Consider the following 23,846-nt stretch of genomic DNA (forward strand, 5'->3'; position numbering starts at 1 on the left):
CTTATCAAAAGCAATAACAGGTACATATTGGGCATGCAGAGGGCTGAAGACTAACTGGTGGGTAAGAAATGGGAATAGATAGTTTTTTTTAACATTTGAAAAGGAGAAAAATGGACAAAACAAAAATCTAAAGAAAAGACACAATAGAAAGATGTTTTGCTTGGTTTCAGGATTGTGATTATTTGAGTATGTCCTTTGGAAGTACAAACAATTGGAAATGGGGAGATTTGAGGGATAAATGGTATGAAATAAAGACTACTTTCAAAAAAAAGGTTTTAAAAAGGATTAAACATATCTTTGAAAACAAAACTTATTCCTCCTAAATAAGAAAGGAAGTAAAGCTGAATAACGAAAGTATAAGTTTGGATGTGGACAAGAAAAAAGTTGAATTGTTAAAATTCTATTTTAACAAAAATTCACTTTAAAACTGCTTAACTTTTAAAAGATAAACCTTGAATTCATTATTAACCAGTTTGAAGAAAGGCATGAGAATCTCGCCAGAATTCAGGTGTGCTTTGTTTACTCAGATTCCTGACCAGAAACAAGGTAAGTAGAGAACACTATGGGATTTTTCCGACATGTATGTAGAACAGAGACTGAGAAGAATGGGAGCTTTTATGAACATCTCACTATTTCATTGTCTTTCCTTCTCTCCTTCCCCAAACTAAAGGGCCCTAGAGACGATGGAGGCGATTGGCATTTTTCTTATTCTTCCGTAGTAATGAAAGCAGTGAGGAAGAGACGGTGGTGGCATGAGCAACGGCCAACGTCCTTGCTTGAAGCATCCAGAACTTGCTCTGCAAATTTATTTCAACTTTGCTCTCAACTCCTTCACCTTAGAACACCTGGGAGGTGGCAGTCAACAAGGATGGAGAGCAGAAAGCCGCGAAGAGATATCTGGTTCAGCAACAGTGGTCACAGAGCTGGTCAAACCCGATGAAAGTGGAAACCACATTTTCAAAAATCAGAGCCGAAATCTGACGAGCCCGCCCTGACGCCTGTAAAAGAAAATGATTTTCACTTTTCATTGGCTGACCCTCCCAGAATTGAGACCTTGTTTCATTTTCATTGGTCATTGCTGCTGTCACGTCCTTTCACCACACCCAAAGCGCCCAGTGAGCTTTGGGGAAAACTGATTTACAGAGGTCGGGGGCGGGAATTCGCGAGCAGCTAGACTATTCCGCGCCCCCCGCCCGCCCCGCCGCTTCCTCCTCACGGCCCTGCCCCGCCCCCTGGCCTGAAGCCACGCCCCTTCCCCGGCCGGGCCCCGCCTCTCCCTCCAGAGAGGGCGGGGACCTGGTGGCGGCCGCAGCCGCAGGAATATGCTGGAAGCCGGCTGGCGGGCGCCGGGGAGGTGCTGAACGGACAGTTCCCGCCGCTTTATTTGCCCGGCGGCGGGTAGGAGGGTGGGGCGGCCTTAGAGTCAGCTGGGCACGTGAGCGATGGAGACCATCTGGATCTACCAGTTCCGCCTCATCGTCATCGGGGACTCCACCGTGGGAAAGTCGTGCCTCCTGCACCGCTTCACTCAGGGCCGCTTTCCTGGGCTGCGCTCCCCAGCCTGCGACCCCACCGTCGGCGTGGACTTCTTCTCCCGCCTGCTGGAGATCGAGCCCGGCAAGAGGATAAAGCTGCAGCTCTGGGACACGGCGGGACAGGAACGGTTCAGGTAGGACCCCGGGCGCTGGGAGCCCCCCCCCTCCCGCCCCCAGGGACCGCGCCGCCCCCTCCGTCCGCCTGGGGCCCCCTCCCTAAGCGTTGGCTGCACCGGCCCGAGTCGGGAGTAGATCTGGCCCTTCCCTCTCGAAAGTGCAAACACTCCATTCTCGCTTCCCCTTTGCCCCTCCTCTTCCAGGGACGACTTCCTCCTCCGCAATTTCTCACTTCTTTCTTTGGCTCCCATTTCCTGCGCCCCCTTTCCGTTTTTCCTTTCCCGCCTGAACCCAGGTTACCCTCACCAGCCCCTCTTACCCAGCGCTCTGGCCCTGCTGGCATTTTAATCCCCAACTCTTCGGTTCCCCTGCTGCCTTCTCCCCAAACTCAGCGTCCCTCGCTGCGCACGCCCTGACCTGGCTACCCTTCTCCAAGCTCCACTTTTCCTCCTCTGACCGAGCAGCTTCCCATCTATGCAGCCCCGGAGAACTGCATAGAAGGATTCCCAGATTCGTGATTGATTCGTTTAGCTTTACAGCAAGCAGTGCTCCAGCCCAGATTACAGCATGAGCTCATTGGGCACCGTGCAGACGGAGATGAATGCGGTAATGGTCTGAATATCTCACAGCACGGAATGTGGTCATCAGAAATACAGGGCCAGGACCCGTGAGAGTGTGTTTTGTACAGCAACCAAGGACACAGTCACAACTGAGGAGTTTTTGTTTGTTTCATTGTTATTGTTTTTTAAGGATTGAGTTGTCTTTAGAAGTTTGTCATCACTGGTGCTCTGATGGAGAAAAGAGAGATGTACATACTGAGATTTGTTAGGAACTTTTCCTTTATTTTATTTATAATAGGTACTTAACGTTCCAGGGTGATAATAGATCGGGAAATACTTTTCTACATGGAGGAGGAATACAAATAAATAGTCTCATTCTCCATGCTCACTGAAAGCCTGAAGGATTTCACAAAAGTGACTGCCAAATAAAAACTAAATGTAAATTGTATGCATTTCCTAGATATTCAAGATGGAATCAGATATGAAGCACATTTAAAATTTTTAGGATTCAAGAACATTTTTTTTTTAGAGGAGGGTAAGGGATCTGATATATTGTAGTGTTTGGGACTCTTTTAAGGTTCTATTATCAACTGGAACTCATTAAAGCAAACATTTGGTAGTCTTCTACTTTTGGAATCGGTACTTCTTAACCATACTTCCCAAACATGGCTCCCCCTCACCCCATCCAACACCCGTTCTGAGTGAGATCAGCCTACTTCTCTGAGAAAAAGAGAAAGAGCCTCCTTTAAAATAATTTTTCAAACTCTAATTCCTCATCTGTAAAATGGAGTCATTATGATCTCTAAGATTCATTACAGTTTTACCATTGTAAGGTTGACAGCAAATTCATTCACTTGTGATCTCAGTCAGAGATGAACATTAAGATATTTCATGGTCAGTAAAAAGCATTTACAGTAGATCTTGCTCTACCCTCTAAAGTGAAGTGAAGTTGCTAAGTCATGTCCGACTCTTTGCGACCCCGTGGACTGTAGCCCGCCAGGCTCTTCCGTCCATGGGATTTTCCAGGCAAGAATACTGGAGTGGGTTGCCATTTCCTTCTCCGAAGGATCTTCCTGACCCAGGGATCGAACCCAGGTCTCCCGCATTGCAGGCAGACTTCTTACCCTCTGAGCCACTAAAGTGAATATAGTAAAAACATGTTCTTTATACCTTAACTTCTATACCATAACTTTATACTTTAAACTTCTAGCAACTACTAATAATTAAGAAGGCAGTGGCACCCCACTCCAGTACTCTTGCCTGGAAAATCCCATGGACGGAGGAGCCTGGTAGGCTGCAGTCCTTGGGGTCGCTAAGAGTCGGACACGATTGAGCAACTTGACTTTTACTTTTCACTTTCATGCACTGGAGAAGGAAATGGCAACCCACTCCAGTGTTCTTGCCTGGAGAATCCCAGGGACGGGGAAGCCTGGTGGGCTGCCGTCTATGGGGTCACACAGAGTCGGACACGACTGAAGTGACTTAGCATAGCATTAGCATATGTAGTAAAATCTTCTTGAATCTAAAACACTTCCCTTAAAAGTAACTCTTTTTTAAAAAATTAATTTATTTTAATTGGAGGCTAATTACTTTACAATAGTGTGGTGGTTTTTGCCATACATTGACATGAATCAGCCATGGGTACACATGTGTCCCCCCCACCCTGAACCTCCCTCCCACCTCCCTCCCCACCCCATCCTTCTGGGTTGTCCCAGAGCATCAGCTTTGAGTGCCCTGCTTCATGCATTGGACTTGCACTGGTCATCTATTTTACATATGGTAATATACATGTTTCAGTGCTATTCTCACAAATCATCCCCACCCTGGCCTTCTCCCACATAATGCAAAAGCCTGTTCTTTACATCTGTGTCTCTTTTGCTGCCTTGCACATAGGATTGTCATTACCGTCTAAATTCCATTTATATATGTTAATATACTGTGTTGGTGTTTCTGTTTCCGACTTACTTCACTCTGTATAATAGGCTCCAGTTTCATCCTCCTCATTAGAACTAACTCAAATGTGTTCTTTTTTTTTATTGCTGAGCAATATTCCATTGTGTATATGTATCATAACTTCCTTATCCATTCATCTGCTGATGGACATCTATGTTGCTTCCATGTCTTATTTATTGTAAAGAGTGTTGCAATGAACATTGGGGTATACATGTCTCTTTCAATTCTGGTTTCCTCAGTGTGTATGTCCAGCAGTGGGATTGCTGAGTCCTATGGCAGTTCTCGGAGAATGCAATGGCAGCCCACTCCAATACTCTTGCCTGGAAAATCACATGGATGGAGGAGACTGGTGGGCTGCAGTCCATGGGGTCGAGAAGAGTTGGACACGACTAAGCGACTTCACTTTCACTTACTTTCATGCATTGGAGAAGGAAATGGCAACCCACTCCAGTGTTCTTGCCTGGAGAATCCCAGGGATGGGGGAGCCTGGTGGGCTGCCGTCTATGGGGTTGCACAGAGTCGGACACAACTGAAGCGACTTAGCAGCAGCAGCATGGCAGTTCTATTCCCAGTTATTTAAGGAATCTCCACCCTGTTCTCCATAGTGGCTGTACCAGTTTGCATTCCCACTGACAGTGTAGGAGGGTTGCCTTTTCTCCATACCCTCTCCAGCATTTATTGTTTGTAGACTTTTTGATGGCGGCCATTCTGACCTGTATGAGATGATACCTCATTGTGGTTTTGATTTGCATTTTTCTAATAATGAGTGATGTTGAGCATCTTATCATATTTTTATTAGCCATCTGTCTGTCTTCTTTGAAGAAATGTCTATTTAATTCTTTGGCCCACTTTTTGATTGGGTCATTTTTCTGGTATTGAGCTTTGTGAGCTGCTTGTATATTTTGGAGATTAATTCTTGGTCAGTTGTTTTGTTTGCTGCTATTTTCTCCCATTCTGAAGGCTGCCTTTTCACCTTGCTTATAGTTTCCTTCATCGTACAAAAGCTTTTAAGTTTAACTGGGTCCCATTTGTTTATTTTTGTTTTTATTTCTGTTACTCTGGGAGGTGGGTCATAGAGGATCTTGTTGCGATTTACATCAGAGAGTGTTCTGCCCTTGTTTTCCTCCAAGAGTTTTATAGTTTCTGGTCTTCCATTTAGGTCTTTAATCCATAAAAGCAGCTCTTAAACTTATTGTAAAGGATGGTTAAATTGTTAGATTTTAAAGATCTTTTCTGATAAATACATCATTGTTTTTTATTGCCTTTAAGAAAAATGTACATTTATTTTATAGATACTTTTTAAACTGGCTTCCCAGGTAGCCCAGTGGTAAAGAATCCACCTGCCAATTCAGGAGACAAGGTATCGATCCCTGGGTAGGGAAGATTCCCCTGGAGTAAGAAATGGCAACTCACTCCAGTATTCTTGCCTGGAAAATTCCATGGACACGGGAGGCTGGTGGGCTATAGTCCATGGGGTCACAAGGAGTCGGACATGACTGAGCACACACACACATTTAAATCAGACAGTAACACTCATAATAATGCAAGGACATTTAGGGAACATTTACTGACAGTGAGTCATACTATATTTTGTTTGGCTCTTTACCAATGATGTATTCCTAAAATCATATATATATCAGTAGCTACCTCCAAATACTTGCTTTTCTCTCATTTAGCAGAACAATTTCTCCATAAAATTGCATTAAACAGTTATTGTTAAATCATTCTGTACCTTCCCCTAAGAAAATACAGATACTTATTTTGAGTAAGTGCATTTGTTTCATAGAAAGGTACTATTCAGTTCATGAATGTATAGCCCTGTCATTAGTTGTAATCATACTGTTTAACTGTAATCAGGAATTTGTGGGAAGCATTCCATTTACATTCTATTTGAAGGTTTATTGGTGATCAGATATAAACAAAAACAAATCGGTTTTAGACAGTTTAGGAGATAGCTTAAAAGCATAAACAAATATGTTACAGGACAACAAAATAGTGAGCTGATGATTATGATATAAATAGCCTTAAGATATCTTTTTCTAGGGGGGGGTGGCGGGGCAGGGTCCAGCTGGTAAAGAATCTGCTTCCCCTGTGGTCCAGCTGGTAAAGAATCTGCCTGCAATGTGGAAGACCTGGGTTCGATCCCTTGGTTGGGAAGATCCCCTGGAGAAGGGAAAGGCTACCCACTCCAGTATTCTGGCCTGGAGAATTTCAGACCATGAGGTTGCCAAGAGTCAGAACAGGACTGAGCAACTTTCACTTTTCGTCATTTTTTTTTACCCAAATTTATTAAAGTAATAATTAATAAAGCCTTAGTTTTTAAAGTTCAGAGCATATATTAATATGCTTGTAGCCAGTAACTAGTCACAAAAAATAAAAGAGAACAAAATCAAAGTGAAGAAAGTTTAGAAAAATGATGAATATGTGAGCATCTTTAGGAGATCAGCCCTGGGATTTCTTTGGAAGGACTGATGCTAAAGCTGAAACTCCAGTACTTTGGCCACCTCATACGAAGAGTTGACTCATTGGAAAACACTCTGATGCTGGGAGGGATTGTGGGCAGGAGGAGAAGGGGACGACAGAGGATGAGATGGCTAGATGGCATCACCGACTTGATGGACATGAGTTTGAGTGAACTCCGAGAGTTGGTGATGGACAGGGAGGCCTGGCGTGCTGCAATTCATGGGGTCGCAAAGAGTCGGACACGACTGAATGACTGAACTGAGTTGAATACTCAATTGTTAAAGTTTTTGTTATTAAAACTGTGTTTTAGTCAGAATAAACGTTAAATTACTGTATTAAGGATACTTAAAATTACAGTGCCTTATTTAACGATAGTTCTCTCTTGTTTAATTAAGGATACTTAAAATTACATTGCCTTATTTAACGATAGTTCATTTCTCTCTTGTTTAACAGTCTCTAGGTAAGTGGTCCATCATTCAGGACCATCATTCAGATGCCTTCTACTCTCTTCCTATCCAGGCCATCATTCAGATGCCTTCTACTCTCTTACTATCCAGGGCGTCATTCAGATGCCTTCTCTCTTCCTTTCCTACCATCCCTAGAACATTATCATCATCTCTGTGGACAAAGCTGGGTTGTAGGCACACTGTGTGCCTGTTCAGGGAGAGGGGAAAGAAAGGATCTGCATCAAGGAATGTTGCTTTTAAGCAGGTGAGGCCAGTGTGGTGCAGATTACTTCAGTTCTCAATTCTTGGAGGAGAAAGAGGTCACAAGGCCACACTTATGCAGGGCTGCCACGTGCTCAGGGAAAGGGGAAGGTGGATTCGGCATTGCAGGCACTGGGTGAAACTAACAGTCACCACTTCTATTTTTCAGTCATCATAGTGGAAGAAGTTTAGCAGGAAAGGAAACAAAAATATTGTTTAACAGTATTAATAGGGATGAATAAGTGTAAATATGGCTAGACGTATAGAGAGCACCAAATGTAAGAAGATAAATTTTGAATTTTTCTCATGAAAAGCATTTAAGGCAATCTGAAGATAAAATGAGATATAGCAACATTAGCTGTGGGGATAGAAAATCTGAAGCTTCAAGCCAGATTTGGCCTTTTATTTCCTGTTGTCTGGCCTTTGGGGTATTACAATTACAGCCAGAGGTTGTAAAGCTCAGAGAATAATGGCCTCCTAGTGCAGTGCTTCTCAAAGTGTGTTCTGCAGAACACTCAGACCATGTGATTCTTCTTAAAGGATGGGTTCTCTAATCAAATATGTTTGAAAATCCTTGTATTCCATTTCTCTCTTACAAAATTCATATCAAAGACGCCAAGAAGTCTTGAGTAAAGAAACATATTTACCTTTGATTAAACTAGCATTTTCACCATTTATTTGAAGGGCTGTTCTTAAAATATGAAAATCTATGACTGGTAGTGTTCTAAGTATTATAATTTGGGGGAAACCCATTTGACAAATTGTTTTAGTCACATTCTTTGAGCAGAACCAAGTAAACTTTTGAAGTTTGGAGCAATGGAAAACCTTTTCCTCTAGCTCCTCTCCTATTGTGTATGTTTCTCTTCCTTATGTGTCTTACCCTTCCTTAAACTCCTTATTTTTTAATTTTCCTTTACCCTCTTCATCTGTCAGTTTCTACTCATAGTGTCCTCCCACCTTCTCTTCTTTCATTTCATTTTAATGTGTCTTTTTTGATCTCATTTCTTTTTAGCTTATTTCTCCTTATTTATCCCTCTGCCTCCCTTATGTCTCTGTTTTCTCCTTTGTCACTTCAAAACATTCATATGAAGTAAATATTTAAAAGTGGTTTGTTTTCTGTTCATAATTTTAAAAGTAAGCATCATGAACATTTTCTATTTTTCCTTAAGAGATCATTTAAGTTTTCTAAACTAAATGGGTTTTTCTTTTGTTTTTAATTAATTATTTAGTTGCAGCTGCACTGGGTCTTCACTGGTTTGCACAGGCTTTCTCTCATTGCAGCAAGTGGGGGCTACTCTTCATTGCAGCACACGTGCTTCTCATTGTGGTGGCTTCTCTTGTTGGCAGGAGCATAGGCTCTAGACGCGTGGACTTCAGTAGCTGTACCACTCCAGGCCAGAAGTTGCTGCATGCAGGCTCTAGGATGCATGGACTCAGTAGTTGTGGCGGCATGGGCCTAGTTGCTCCACAGCATGTGGAATCTTCCCAGACCAGGGATCAAACCCATGTCCCCTGCATTGGCAGGCAGATTCTTTACCACTGCACCACCCTGGAAGTCCTGTTTTTGTTTTTTAAGGAAACTTTATTTGATCTGCACCCTCCTTACTGTGGTTCATGATTGTCAATAGAGATTTTCTGATAGTGGATTGGTGGGCTCATAGTTACATAGGTAACAGAACAAAGATTGTTTGCAGTTAAGTGCTATAATCATTGCAGTCTGCTGTAGTTCCAAGTTATTAGAAACAATAGAAAGCTGGGCTCTATTTGTATTGAGTGATCAGATAATACAGTGTTTTGATTAAAATTATTTGTGTTGTAAGTAACAGAAATAAAGCCAAATTAGATTAGATATAAGGGATAAATTATAAATGATACCGATTTCATGAGAAGCAAAATCTCAATGAACATACAGGTGTTCTAACAACATGTGTTTGTGGATTTTCTCTCTATTTCCATTTATCCAGTGCTGTCAGCTCCCGACTGTGTCAGTCCCTGAGCTTCTTATTCAAATTCTTAAAAGAAAAAATATCATTGATATTTGATTGGCCAGTGAGTCAGCTCCCCTAGGGTTGGGTTATTAAGATAATATACACATAAAATACAAAGGAATTATACAAATATTGAGATATGTTTTATGAGTCATACAAAGCAGATGACTCTGTAGGAGTCTACTTTTGGGGAAAGAGAAGTTCACAGAAGAAAAAAGTGAGCAGTCACCCCAAAAAGTATACTTTCTCATGTTTCAGAGTAAAATGATATGTAAAAAGAAGCCAGCATCATTTCTAACAAGTGTAGCAGAATGTAGAAAGATGACCCTTGTAGCCAAGTATATTTTTATATGCTGAAATTTATTTTCACTGTCCATTCAGAACATTCAGGCCATTTTAAGTGATTGCATAGTCAGTACAATTAAGAAACTAGCCATTAAAAAAAGAAGACACTAGCCATTAATTTCAAAAATCTGTGATTAGTTTTCTTAATTTCCTTTTTCTTCAATGAATCAATTGATTTCTCCTATGTAGCCATAACCTCAATGACATATTGGTATATGAAGGTGATTATACATCCTCTTTAGTAACTAAATATTGTAAATAAAGTAGACTAAATATTGTACTTTAGTGTTTGAAGACCCTAGGCCAGCAGTAGGCAAAATTGCAAAATAAGTAGAATGCATTCTTAGGGCCTTTGGTGCTTGCCCACGTTTTCTTTCCTACTGTTTTTGAATAGTAAGATCTTGACCAACTCTTCTATTTTCCCTCACATCTCAGTTGAAAAGCCATTCCTTACTTCTCCATCCTAGCTTCAGAGAGAGAAGTAGCTGGAAGACCAAGAGATACAAAAATATTAGAAGAATAAGGGTTCTTCTAGGAGTATTTCTGTTCTAAAAGAGAATGACCACCTTGTATCATCTTGAGGTAATGTTTCCCTGTTGGTGGAGTTGTGAATCTGTGGCTGAAGGATGTTGGAGTTTCCTCTCATCATGCTGCGTCAGTGACCACCTATTCTGACATGCTGGCCCCACATTTAGCTTTCAAGGAAACAGCTAGAAAAAAAAATAGTAATGTTGTCAGTATATGGATCACTCAGTAAAGTTTTCCCATGAAGAAAAGTGCTTTTGCTTAGTCTCAGAGAAAGAGAGAGAATAAATTTCTACCCATTGTTGGTCAGTTTCGATAGCATATAAAGATTTCTTAACAACTTAGCCTCCATAGCCATTTTACTTAAAGTTTAAAGAGCAACTTCTTGGAATGATCAGAGATTATTTATTTTGATGTTTTAAAGAGCCAGTTATTCTTATCCTGAGTTAGAAGAAATCTGCATTCTTCCAGTTTGTTCTATGAAGTAGTGGAAAAGAAAGGTGAACCACTCAAATAATACTGAGGTACACACACACACACACACCAGAGAACATCAGATTTTACTTTAATAAAATATTTTCATTCTTTCTGAAGTGAAATCCTACAAAACCTATACTTTATGATACTAATAAATCTGCCTCCAAACATCAGTAACTTTTAATCAATTCTGACAATATGTAATTCAGAGTTTATTTAAAAATTATTACCCTACACAGTCTACCTCACTTATCATGAAACAAATATCATTAAAAACCCATTGTTTTCTGAAAGGAATCACTTCATGTAATAAAGTACTATTCTGAGCTATAGGAGTTCCAGAAAAATGTGAAACAGAGGTCCAGTACACTTCAAAGTTAAAAGTATATTTTTATTTTAAGCTGTGAAAGAGTTTCAAAGTAGCGATAGTAGCTCTGTATATCAGAGTCGGACACACCTGGCGCGACTTACCGTGCATGCATGCATTGGAGAAGCCAATGGCAGCCCACTCCAGTGTTCTTGCCTGGAGAATCCCAGGGACGGAGGAGCCTGGTGGGCTGCCGTCTACGGGGTCACACAGAGTCGGACACGACTGAAGCGACTTAGCAGCAGCAGCAGCAGCAGTTCTGTATATAAGCATGACTGAGAAACTGTAGATGGCTTGGTGGCATATTATTTTATTTTGGCTGAAAATCTTAGTGTTCTTTAAAACATTCTTAAAATGTACTGAATTTTGTTTTTTCTATTTCCTTCCTATGGTAATGATTCATTTTTAATTGAGGAATAATATGCTAAATAAACTTTATTTTTTACTGGGAGTAAGTCTTGAAGACCATCCACTCGTACCAATATCTAGGATATAAATAAACCATCAAAAATGTCACAATGCCAAAAAAATTGGTAGGGTAACAGAGACTTCTCTCCTAGGTTTATTTCCACTTCACTGGTATAATGAGTGCATTAGAGTCACCTGAGAAAGGTCTTTAGCAAGCCAGGCCCCAAAAGTTATCAGTGACTTTTCTTGGCAAAATATTATCCTTCTGTTGTGGCTCAGACCATAAAGAATCTGCCTGCAGTACAGATAGACCCGGGTTCAATATTTGGGTTGGGAAAATCCCCTAGAGAAGGGAATGGCTACCCACTCCAGTATTCTTACCTGGAGATATTTCCGTGGACAGAGGAGTCTGGTGGGCTACAATGTCTAGGGTCACAAAGAGTTGGACACAGCTGAAGCTATTTAGAATGCATGCATATGCCTATTTCTTCCCCTACTTTTTCTGTAATTGGTCAGAATCTCTGTCTAAATTATCTTCCTGTATCAAAAGTAGTTTTTCATCTGATTCTTCAGCCTTTGCAAATGTATTTCTGTTTTGTAGGACATAGTGCGATATGGCCTGAAACAGATAAAGCTAAAGGATAGCTTTAATAACAGACTCCTGCCTCAGAAATACAAAAGAATAATAGTGTGTGGCCTGAGCTGAACCCTCTTCTCTGAGGAGAGATCAAGAGAGAATACTGCAAATGAGAGTTAATAGATACTATGAACTTCTTGGCTATAAGAGAAGACATTAAAAAAAAAAAAAAAAAGAGTATAGATTCTCAAATTCTAGGCATTGCTTATCATTTTTCTTCAGAGTAGCATTTTTCAAAGTAATAGGTATAATTTGAGTAAAAGTTTCCTTGATCAAATACTGTTAGAAATGCTGGGGTTTTGCAAGATTTCTCAGAGCTTTAGTATAATACTAATATTCTAATATACTTTGTAAACACCCAAGACATACATAGTGTTTCCCAACCCAGAGTCCCATTATATAGAATGGGAAAGACTAGCGATCTCTTCAAGAAAATCAGAGACACCAAGGGAACATTTCATGCAAAGATGAGCACAAAAAAGAATAAAAATGGTATGGACCTAACAGAAGCAGAAGATATTAAGAAGAGGTGGCAAGAATACACAGAAGAACTATACAAAAAAGATCTTCATGACCCTGATAACCACGATAGTGTGATCACTCACCTAGAGCCAGACATCCTGGAATGCGAAGTCCAATGAGCCTTAAGAAGCATTACTACGAACAAAGCTAGTGGAGATGATGGAATTCCAGCTGAGCTATTTCAAATCCTAAGATGATGCTGTGAAAGTGCTACACTCAATATGCCAGCAAATCTGGAAAACTGAGCAGTGGCCACAAGACTGGAAGAGGTCAGTTTTCATTCCAATCCCAAAGAAAGGCAATGCCAAAGAATGTTCAAACTATCATACAAGTGCCTTCATTTCACACACTAGCAAAATAATGCTCAAAATTCTCCAAGCCAGGTTTCAACAGTACGTGAACCATGAACTTCCAGATGTTCAAGCTAGATTTAGAAAAGGCAGAGGAACCAGAGATCAAATTGCCAACATCCACTGGACCACTGAAAAAGCAAGAGAGTTCCAGAAAAACATCTACTTTTGCTTTATTGACTATAACAAAGTCTTTGACTGTGTGGATCACAACAAACTGTGGAAAATTCAAGAGATGGGAATACCAGCCCACCTGAATTGCCTCCTGAGAAATCTGTATGCAGGTCAAGAAGCAACAGTTAGAACTGGACATGGAACAACATTGGTTCCAAATAGGGAAAGGAGTACGTCAAGGCTGTATATTGTCACCCTGCTTATTTAACTTATATGCAGAGTACATCATGAGAAACATTGGGCTAGATTAAGCACAAGTTGGAATCAAGATTGCCAGGAGAAATATCAATGACCTCAGCTATGCAGATGACACCACCTTTATGGCAGAAAGCGAAGAACTAAAGAGCCTCTTCATGAAAGTGAAAGAGAAGAGTGAAAAAGTTGTCTTAGGTCATGGCGTCTGGTCCCATCATTTCATGGCAAATAAATGGGGAAAAAATGGAAACAGTGACAGACTTTATTTTCTTGGGCTCCAAAATCACTGCAGATGGTGACTGCAGCCATGAAATTAAAAGACGTTTGCTCCTTGGAAGAAAAACTATGACCAACCTAGACAGTATATTAAAAAGCAGAGACATTACTTTGCCACCAAAGGTCTGTCTAGTCAAAGCTATGGTTTTTCCAGTAGTCATGTATGGATGTGAGAGTTGGACCATAAAGAAAGCTGAGCGCCGAAGAATTGATGCAACACTATGGTGTTGGAGAAGACTCTTGAGAGTCCCTTGGACTGCAAGGAGATCCAACCAGTCCCTCCTAAAGGAAATCAGTCCTGAATATTCATTGGAAGGACTGATGCTGAAGCTGAAACTCCAATACTTTGGCTACCTGATGGGAAGAACTGACTCATTGGAAAAGACCCTGATGCTGGGAAAGATTGAAGGCAGGAGGAGAGGGGGACGACAGAAGATGAGATGGTTGGATGGCATCACTGACTCGATAGACATGAGTTTGAGTAAGCTCTGGGAGTTGGTGATGGGCAGGTAAGCCTGACGTGCTGCAGTCCATGGGGTTGTAAAGAGTCAGACACGACCGATCGACTGAACTGAACTGAACTGAACTGATTTTGGGAATCGATAGATTAGAACACTTCAAAGAAAGTAGGCAATTCCTTAAATTTTAGAATATATTTGAGAACCTCTCATGGTTTCTTCTCTCATTTGATTCTGTCTCTTTTTTAAAATTAGTTATTATTTTAGTTTTGACTGTGCTAGGTCTTTGTTGCTGCACAGGTTTTTCTCTAATTGCAATGAGCAGTCGCTACTCTTTAGTTGTGGTGCACAGGCTTCTTTCTCTTGTTGCAGCGCACAGGGTCTCAGGTGTGCAGACTTTGTACCTGAGGCACCTGGGCTCAGTAGTTGCGGCTCCCAAGCTCTCGAGCACAGGCTCAGTAGTTGTGGTACACGGGCTTAGTTGTTCCACGGCATGTGGGATCTTCCTGGGTCAGGGATTGATCCCATGTCTCTTGTACTGACAGGCGAATTCTTTAATGCTGAGCCACCAGGGAAGCCCTCTCTTTTGCTGGTGCTTCTAGATGACTTCGTCAGGTCTCCGTTTCAAAATTAAAAGGTTCCTTCACTTGTTTTAAGGGCTACAGAAAGGTTCTGGGAGTAGAAAATCAAAAGTTAATGAAGCAAATATGAGATGAAATTTAAGACATATTTGATAGTACTGGAGGATAGACTCTGAAAAGAGAATTAGAAGTAGAAGAGAAGGTATAACTAATTGTATAGGAGAGATCTATTGGAGGCAAGGTAAATTAATGAAGCAAATATGAGATGAAATTGAAGACATATTTGATAGGACTGGAGGATAGACTCTGAAAAGAGAATTAGAAGTAGAAGAGAAGGTATAACTAATTGTATAGGAGAGATCTATTGGAGGCAAGGTAAATTAATGAAGCAAATATGAGATGAAATTGAAGACATATTTGATAGGACTGGAGGATAGACTCTGAAAAGAGAATTAGAAGTAGAAGAGAAGGTATAACTAATTGTATAGGAGAGATCTATTGGAAGCAAGGTAAATTAGTTGAATTGAAAATAAAATCCAAGAAAATTCCATGGACTGTATAGTCCACGGGGTGGCAACGAGTCAGACACAGCTGAGTGACTTTCACTTTTCGGCTTCCCAGATAGCTAGTTGGTAAAGAATCCACCTGCAATGCAGGAGACCTCGGTTCGATCCCTGGTTTGGGAATATCCCCTGGAGAAGGGAAAGGCTACCCCCTCCAGTATTCTGGCCTGGAGAATTCCATGGACTGTGTAGTCCATGGGTCACCAAGAGTTGGTCATGAGTGAGTGACGTTGACCTCAGCTCCATGTAGCTTCTACCCTGAAAAATATTTTGTTTGTGTACAACCCCACCACACTCCCATCTCTATAGATCCAAGTTAATTACTGTGTCTACTCAAACCATTATTTTTCAGCTATATTCAGAAACAAAAGGAGAAACAGCTTTACAAAATAGAAGTGGTACTGATAACTGACAGCAAACACTTGTGGCTGCAACGACAATCAACTTTCCCCTGCATGCAGTACTCAGTGACTGCACTGACACACTTAGTAACAGGAATGAACCCAAACCACTGCAAAAGAAGAATTTATATGAAGTTTTTTGCCTTGATAAACACGGAAAGATACTGGGTATTAAGCAAGTTCAGTTCAGTCGCTCAGTCGTGTCCGACGCTGCGACCCCATGAATCACAACATGCCAGGCCTCCCTGTCCATCACCAACTCCTGGAGTTTACTCAAACTCATGTCCATCGAGTTGGTGATGCCATCCAGCCATCTCATCCTCTGTCGTCCCCTTCTCCTCCTGCCCCCAATCCCTCCCAGCATCAGAGTCTTTTCCAGTGAGTCAACTCTTCGCATGAGGTGGCCAAAGTACTGGAGTTTCAGCTTTAGCATCATTGCTTCCAAAGAAATACCAGGGCTGATCTCCTTCAGAATGGACTGGTTGGATCTCCTTGCAGTCCAAGGGACTCTCAAGAGTCTTCTCCAACACCACAGTTCAAAAGCATCAATTCTTCTACGCTCAGCCTTCTTCATGGTCCAACCCTCACATCCATACATGACCACAGGAAAAACCATAGCCTTGACTAGAAGAACCTTTGTTGACAAAGTAATGTCTCTGCTTTTCAATATGCTATCTAGGTTGGTCATAACTTTCCTTCCAAGGAGTAAGCGTCTTTTAATTTCATGGCTGCAATCACCATCTGCAGTGATTTTGGAGCCCAAAAAAATAAAGTCTGACACTGTTACCACTGTTTCCCCATCTATTTCCCATGAAGTGATGGGACCAGATGCCATGATCTTAGTTTTATGAATGCTGAGCTTTAAGCCAGCTTTTTCACTCTCCTCTTTCATGAACAGTATGAAAAGGCAAAATGATAGGGTATTAAGCAAAGCTACAAGCAAATACTGGCTATGGTGTCCTAAAATTTCAAAAGTACTATGAACTAGCTTTCTATTTTTTTTGAGAGAAACTGAAATCCATCAGGATGATGATTTACCCTTGGAAATCTATGCATTTATTTAAATTAACTGGGTACAAGTCACTATACAAAAATAGATGTAAAAATAAATAAGATGTAGTCTCACATTCAAGGCCCATGTTGTCTCTATACTGGATAGAGTACAGACTATATTGCAATTCAGAAACTGGCCAAATATGGTACCTTAAATGATACAGAATTTTGTTTCTGTCTCCCCTGTGTTAATGGTCCAGCATGAGCAGTTCTGGACTATTTAGGTGACTATGCCTCAGCATCAGTTTCCAGGGTTTTCCAGTCATTGCCATTCCTAACAAGCAAAAAGGAGAAAGAAGCAGCCTACGGTAAATGGCTTCTTTAAGCAGATGAACCTCAGACTGCACATGTAATTTATCATGTTCCATTGATCCAAACTTAGTGATATGCCAAAACTAAGAAAACTGGGGAAATATAGTTTCTATATGAGTTGCTGTGTGCAAGCAAAAACTCATGGAGTTCTATTACTAAAAGAAGACAGGGAGAATAGACCCTGGGGGACAATTAGAGATCTTTCTCACAGACTCATAGCAAAGGAAGATAATAAATAATTGGAATAAAGGCTGGTAAGTACTAAAATAAGTTCTGGTGGCAGAACAAAGGGAAAAATTGTCTTCTGTGTGTAGGGTGAGGGCTTGTTTCAGAGGATGTATCTGAAAGAATGTGGTCCTTGATGCTGAGACATGAAGGGTATGTCAGTAGTAAGAGAAATAACAATAGGAAGCAATAACAATAAACTGGAAGAAGTGGCTTCCAGTAATGACAGCAGATTGAATAATTATGCCTTTTTTAGCTTTTTTTCTGAAACCTCACCAAAGTGACAGTTTTGGTTTTTAACCATAGATCCTAGCAAGAACAGGTAACAAGACAACAGCAAAAAAAAATCTGATGGAGGAATGATACATGAATTAGCAATTTAAAGAAAATTAGCTTCTAAGCTAGGGGGTGGGAAAAGTGAAAAATCAAACCAGTATATATCATTGAGTTGTCTAAAGACCCAGTAAATGGTGACACCAAATACTTCTGAATTAGGGATACTTCTGAATAAGGATCATTGATTGTCAATCTGTTTAAGAAAGATTGGGTCCTCACATCTCCTCCACCATTCCATGCAACAGTTGACTTCCTCTTCCCGCATATCGGCAAAAAACTAGAAATTCATTCTTTGAAAAAGTTAAACATAGAATCTCTTACTGAAATGATTAGGCATAATTGAGGTTCGGATCCCTTATTAAAAGTAAGGACTTTAAGTGACTGTGTACATGTTGTATGCTAAGACTGTCTAGCCTTCTTCCCTGTCTTAGCTTCCAGAATGCTGACAATCAGACCTTCACCCTTCAAACAGAACATTGGTGAAATCATTTCAGAAGAATTTGACTAGGCCAAGAAGAAAGACTTACGATACCAGCATTAGCAATTCTTCAACTAAGTGAACCATCCTGATCATCTTATGAGTTAGGCTTTTAGTCTCAATGAAAGATTACAAGAAATATTAGGAAATCCAAAATAGAAATCTAGAAACTGAAATAAACAGAAGCCAAAAGCAACCAGAAAAACAAATTTGATAAGGGAGAAGGGAATGTTTCCGAAGTACAACCCCTCCCCCCCAAAAAAACCCCTGTCTTTTATTTTCTCAGAGAGAATAGGAAAATATTGAAATCATAAAAGAATAGATACTGTTTTTTCAAAAGAATATTCTGAGAAAAAAAAAGCTTTTGGAAACACAATAGAAAAAAATAAAACACAAAATAAAGTTGGGGAAGTCTCTCAAAAAATAGGACAAAAGGACAAAGACTTAGAAAATAGGAAAAAAAAAAAAATATATATATATATATATATTTTTTAGTTAGAGGACTGTTCCATTAGGTTCAATAAAAACACAACAGGCATTCCAGAAAAATGGAACAGAAAAAAAAAACAGAAAAGAAATGATCAATGAAGCAATTTAAAAAATACTTCCAAGATGTAGGGACCTGAGTTTTCAGATTAGAAGAGTCCAGCACAATAGATGAAAGTAGACACATCCTAAGGGACATTGTCATGAAATTCTAAACCCTGGGGCCACAGAAAAGTTCCTACAAACTTCTGGAGTAGGGCAGGAAAGGGATATGGGATAATAGGTAATAGGTCACATAAAAAAGATCAGGAATCAGATTGACTTCACACTTCCTGTAAATAACAATTGAACCTCGAAGGCAATGGAAAGATTTCAAAATTCTGAAAGAATTCTGTGTCTGACCATTCAACTGTGAAAACAGAATAAAAACATGCAAAACTTCAAAATATTACCTCATGCATCTTTTCTTCCTCATGTATCTTTTTTTTAAAGCTTTTTATTTTGTTTTAGGGTACAGCCGATTAACAATGTTGTGATTCAGATGAACAGGAAAGTGACTCATACATATACATGTACATATATGTACCCATACATATACGTGTATCCATTCTCCCCGAAACTCCCCTCCTTTCCAGGCTACCACATAACACTGAGCAGAGTTCCCTGTACTGTACAGTATGTCCCTGTTGGTAATCCATTTTAAATATAGTGTGTGTACCTGTCCATCCCAAACTTCATAACTATCCCTTCCCCTCATCCTTTCCCCTGGCAACCATAGTTCATTCTCTAAGTCTGTGAGTCTGTTTCCGTTTTGTAAGTAAGTTCATTTGTAGTATTTCTTTCTAGATTCTACATTAAGGGATGTCATATGATATTTCTCCTTCTCTGTCTGACTTACTTCACTCAGTATGACAATCTCTAGATCCACCCATGTTGCTGCAAATAGCATTATTTCATTCTTTTAATGGCTGAGTAATATTCCATTTTTTATATGTACCACATCTTTATCTGTTCCTCTGTTGATGGGCATTTAGATTGCTTCTATGTTTTGGCTATTGTAAACAATGCTGCAGTGATCATTGGGGTGCATGTATCCTTTTGGACCATGTTTTCTCCAGATATATGCCCAGGAGTGGGATTCTTTGGTTATAGGTGGCTAAAGTATTGTAGCTTTAGCATCAGTCCTTCTATTTCTAATTTCATAGCATTGTGATTAGAAAAGATGCCTGATATGATTTCAGTTTTCTTAAGCTAACCAAAGCTTACCTTGTGGCCCAGCATGTGGTCAATCCTGGAGAACCTTTCATGTGCACTTGAGAAAAATGTATAGCCTGCTATTTTTGGATGGAATGCTCTATAAATACCAATTAAGTTCATCAGGTATAAAGTGCCACATAAGGTCTGTGTTTCCCTATTAATTTTCTGTCTGGATGATGTGCCCATTGATGAAAGTGGTCCACTATTATTGTATTACTGTTGATTTCTCCCTTTATGGTTGTTAGTATTTGCCTTACATATTGAAGTGCTCCTGTGTTGGGTGCATATATAATGGTTGTATCTTCTTGGATTGATCCCTTGATCGTTATGTAGTATCCTTCTTTTCTCTTATAAGAGTCTTTGTTTTAAAGTCTATTTTGTCTGATATGAGTATTGCTATTCTAGCTTTCTTTTGATTTCCATTTGCATGAAATACTTTCTTCCATCCCCTTACTTTCAGTCTGTAAATGACCCTAGGTCTGAGGTGGTTGTCTTGTAGACCGCATATATTGGGTCTTGTTTTTGTATCCACTCAGCCAGTCTATGTCTTTTGGTTGGTGCATTTAATCCATTTACATTTAAGGTAATTATTGATATATATGATCCTATTACCATTTTCTTAATTGTTTGGAGTTTATTTTTTCTTTTCCTTCTCTTGCGTTTCCTGCCTGGAGAAGTGCCTTTAGCGTTTATTGTAAAGCTGGTTTGGTGGTGCTGAATTCTCTTAACTTTTGCTTGTCTGGAAAGCTTTTGATTTCTCCATCAAATCTGAAGGCAAGTCTTGCTGGGTAGTGTATTCTTCATTGTAGGTTCTTCCCTTTCATCACTTTAAATATATCATGCTATTCCTTTCCGGCTTAGAGGGTTTCTATTGAAAAATCAGCTGAAAGTTATGGGAGTTGGCTTATATGTTATTAGTCATTTTTCCCTCATTTCTTTTAATAGTTTATCTTTGTCTTTAATTTTTATCAATTTGATCACTGTGTGTCTCAGCATGTTCCTTCTTGGGTCTATCTTTCCTGGTACTCTCTGCACTTCCTGGTCTTAGCTGACTATTTCTTTTCCCGTGCTGGAGGAGTTTTCAGATGATTATCTCATCAAATATTTTCTCAGGTCCTTTCTCTCTCTCTCTTCTCCTGCTGGGACCCCTATAAATATGAATGTTGGTGCATTTAATGTTGTCTCAGAGGTCTCTTATGCTGTCTTCATCTCTTGTTTTGTTTTGTAATATACTTTTTTGTGGCTGTGATTTTTTCCTTTTGTCTTCCAGGTCACTTATCTGTTCCTCTGCCTCGGTTATTCTGCTATTGATTCCTTCTAGTATTATGCATCTCTGTTTGTTCTTGATAGTTCTTCTGGGTTTTTGGCAAACATTTCTTGCATCCTTTGCATTCTTTTCCTGAGATCATGGATCATCTTCACTATCATTATTCTGAATTCTTTTTCTGGAAGATTGCTACCTCCACTTCATTTAGTTGTCTTTCTGGGATTTTGTTGCTTCATGTGGGATATAACTCTCTGCTTTTTCATCCTAATTAACTTTCTGTAATGTGGTTTTTGTTCTAACCATTGTGGGATCGTGGTTCTTCTTGCTTCTTCTGTCTGCCCTCTGTTGGATGAGGCTAAGGCTTGTGCAAGCTTCCTGATGGGAGGTACTGATGGTGGGAAAAACTGGGTCTTGCTCTAGTGGACAGGGCTGTGCTCTTAATCCAAATATCTGCTGATGGGTGGGGCTGCACTCCCTCCTTATTAGTTTGGCTTGATGTTACCCAGCCTTAGAGTCTAAAGGCCCTGCATGCATGCCTTCATGCTAAGTCGATTCAGTTATGTCCTACTCTTTGCAACCCCATGGGCTGTAGCCCGGAGAAGGCAATGGCACCCCACTCCAGTACTCTTGCCTGGAAAATCCCATGGACGGAGGAGCCTGGAATGCTGCAGTCCATGGGGTCACTGAGGGTTGGACACCACTGAGCGACTTCACTTTCGCTGTTCACTTTCATGCATTGGAGAAGGAAATGGCAACCCACTCCAGTGTTCTTGCCTGGAGAATCCCAGGGACGGGGGAGCCTGGTGGGCTGCCATCTATGGAGTCGCACAGAGTCAGGCACGACTGAAGTGACTTAGCAGTAGCAGGGCTGTAGCCTGCCAGGCTCCTCTGTCCATGGATCTTCCCAACCCAAGTATCAAACCCACATCTCTTATGTCTCTCTCATTGGCAGGTGGGCTCTTTACCAGTAGAGCCACCTGAGAAGCTGCCATGGTAGGACTAATGGCAGCCTCCAAGAGGGCTCACACCAAGGGGCACCTCCTAGGACTACTGCTGCCAGTGCCCCCATCCCTGCAGTGAGCCACTTTGCAGGAGACCCTTTGCAGGAGACCCTCAAACACTAACAAGTAGATGTGGTTCAGTCTCCTGTGGAGTCACTGCTCCTTTCCCCTGGGTCCCGGGGCACACAAGATTTTTGTGTGTGTGCCCTCCTAGAGTGGAGTCTCGGTTTCCCCTCGTCCTGTGGGAGTCCTGTAATCAAATCCTGCTGGCCTTCAAAATCCGCTTCACTGGAGACTCCTAGTCCCTTTGCTGGATACCCAGGCTGGGAAGCCTGACATAGGGCTCAGAACCTTCACAACAGTGGCAGAACTTTTTTGGTAATATTGTTCTCCAATTTGTGGGTTTCCCAACTGGTGGGTATGAGATTTGATTTGATCATGATTGTGCCCCTCCTACCATCTTGTTGTGGCTTCTCCTTTGTCTTTGGTTGTGGGATATCTTTTTTGGTGGGTTCCATAATCTTCCTGTTGATGGTTGGTCAACAGCTAGTTGCAATTTTGGTGCACTCACAGGAGGATGTGAGCACTCATCCTTCTACTCTGCCATCTTGAACAAGTCTCCCTCATGCATCTTTTTTAGGAAGGCACTTGAAGATATGCTCTGTATCTCTCTATATATACATAGACAAGCACACACATGCATGTAAAAGAATAAACTAGGAATGAAGACGTGGGCTATGAGGAACAGGAGATTTACTTCTAAAGAAAAGCAAAGGAAATGCCCTAGAAAATGGTGAAGGGAGATCCAGGATGCTTTCTCTGCCCCAGATACCAAGGACAACCAGGCCTGACTGACTGGAGCAGGGCAGAAAATTGTAGGAGAGAATCCTCCAGAAGGTGAAATTGACAGAAGAGCTAACTGGAATTAACTTTCTAAAAGATGGCAACTGGCAGAGTTTGGGGTTGGATTATTGAGGCCTGCATGGAAAACTAGCAAAAAAAAAAAAGGAAGGAAAAAATGTGGTAGAGAGGGCTCACTCATTATCTGATGCTTCTTTTCCTCTGGACACATGGGAGGAATATATTTCCTTTCCCTCTTGCACTTAGAATCGTATGACTATTTCTGGCCAATAGATTTGACCAGAACTCACATGTGATAGTTTTAAAGTACAGCCCAGATTTTTTTTTTAACCTTCTTCCTATCAAGAGGTGGGTTATCTCTTGCTGTAGCATAGCCTGGTCTATCTTGATTAATATGCAAGATAGTTATCAACTCTAAGGAAAAAAAATCATAGTTTATTTCAGGGCTCAGCATTGAAAAGTTTACATGGTCAGAATAACCAAATGCCAAGAAATGATCTTTCTACAATTATGATATGATACAGTATTGGCAGGTTTGGGGAATGGGAAAAATAAGGATGTTCTATAAGTACACAGTTAACTTTGATGAAAACATGAATTTAGAAAAAGAATAGAAAAGAACCTATTCTAATTTCTTGAAAATAAAAGCTGCATAATTTCAGATACAGAATGAAATGAGAAAAGGATAAACACCAACATAAATTATAAAATATGGAGAGATATACAAAGCCACATGAAATGAAGCAATATTGAGAGAGTCATATGGAAGCAGACGTCACAAAATGGTAGGAGGATTATAGCCCAAGAGAAAATGTTCTTTACTTACATTAAATCACATAATGCATTATGTTACACGGAAGATCAAATATGAGACGCTATCATCATCTCATTTTTGTTCTGCAAAAGGATGCCAGAGAATAAGTGCTAGTCTTTTCTACACTTTCTGGTACCATACCAAATGGAAAATA

General features: G+C 40.5%; 1 protein-coding gene across 1 annotated transcript in view; it reads left to right on the plus strand.

The window, feature by feature from the left end:
* Positions 1-1,258: 1,258 nt before the first annotated feature.
* RAB39A (RAB39A, member RAS oncogene family) overlaps positions 1,259-23,846 on the plus strand; it is a 40,534-nt gene continuing 17,946 nt past the window's right edge. The window contains exon 1 of the mRNA XM_070803363.1: positions 1,259-1,669. Coding sequence (XP_070659464.1) covers positions 1,443-1,669 — 227 coding nt within the window. The 5' untranslated portion in view covers positions 1,259-1,442. The remainder of the gene's footprint in view (positions 1,670-23,846) is intronic.

This window comes from Bos indicus, chromosome 15, assembly GCF_029378745.1.
Source record: "Bos indicus isolate NIAB-ARS_2022 breed Sahiwal x Tharparkar chromosome 15, NIAB-ARS_B.indTharparkar_mat_pri_1.0, whole genome shotgun sequence".
NCBI classification, from domain to species: domain Eukaryota; kingdom Metazoa; phylum Chordata; class Mammalia; order Artiodactyla; family Bovidae; genus Bos; species Bos indicus.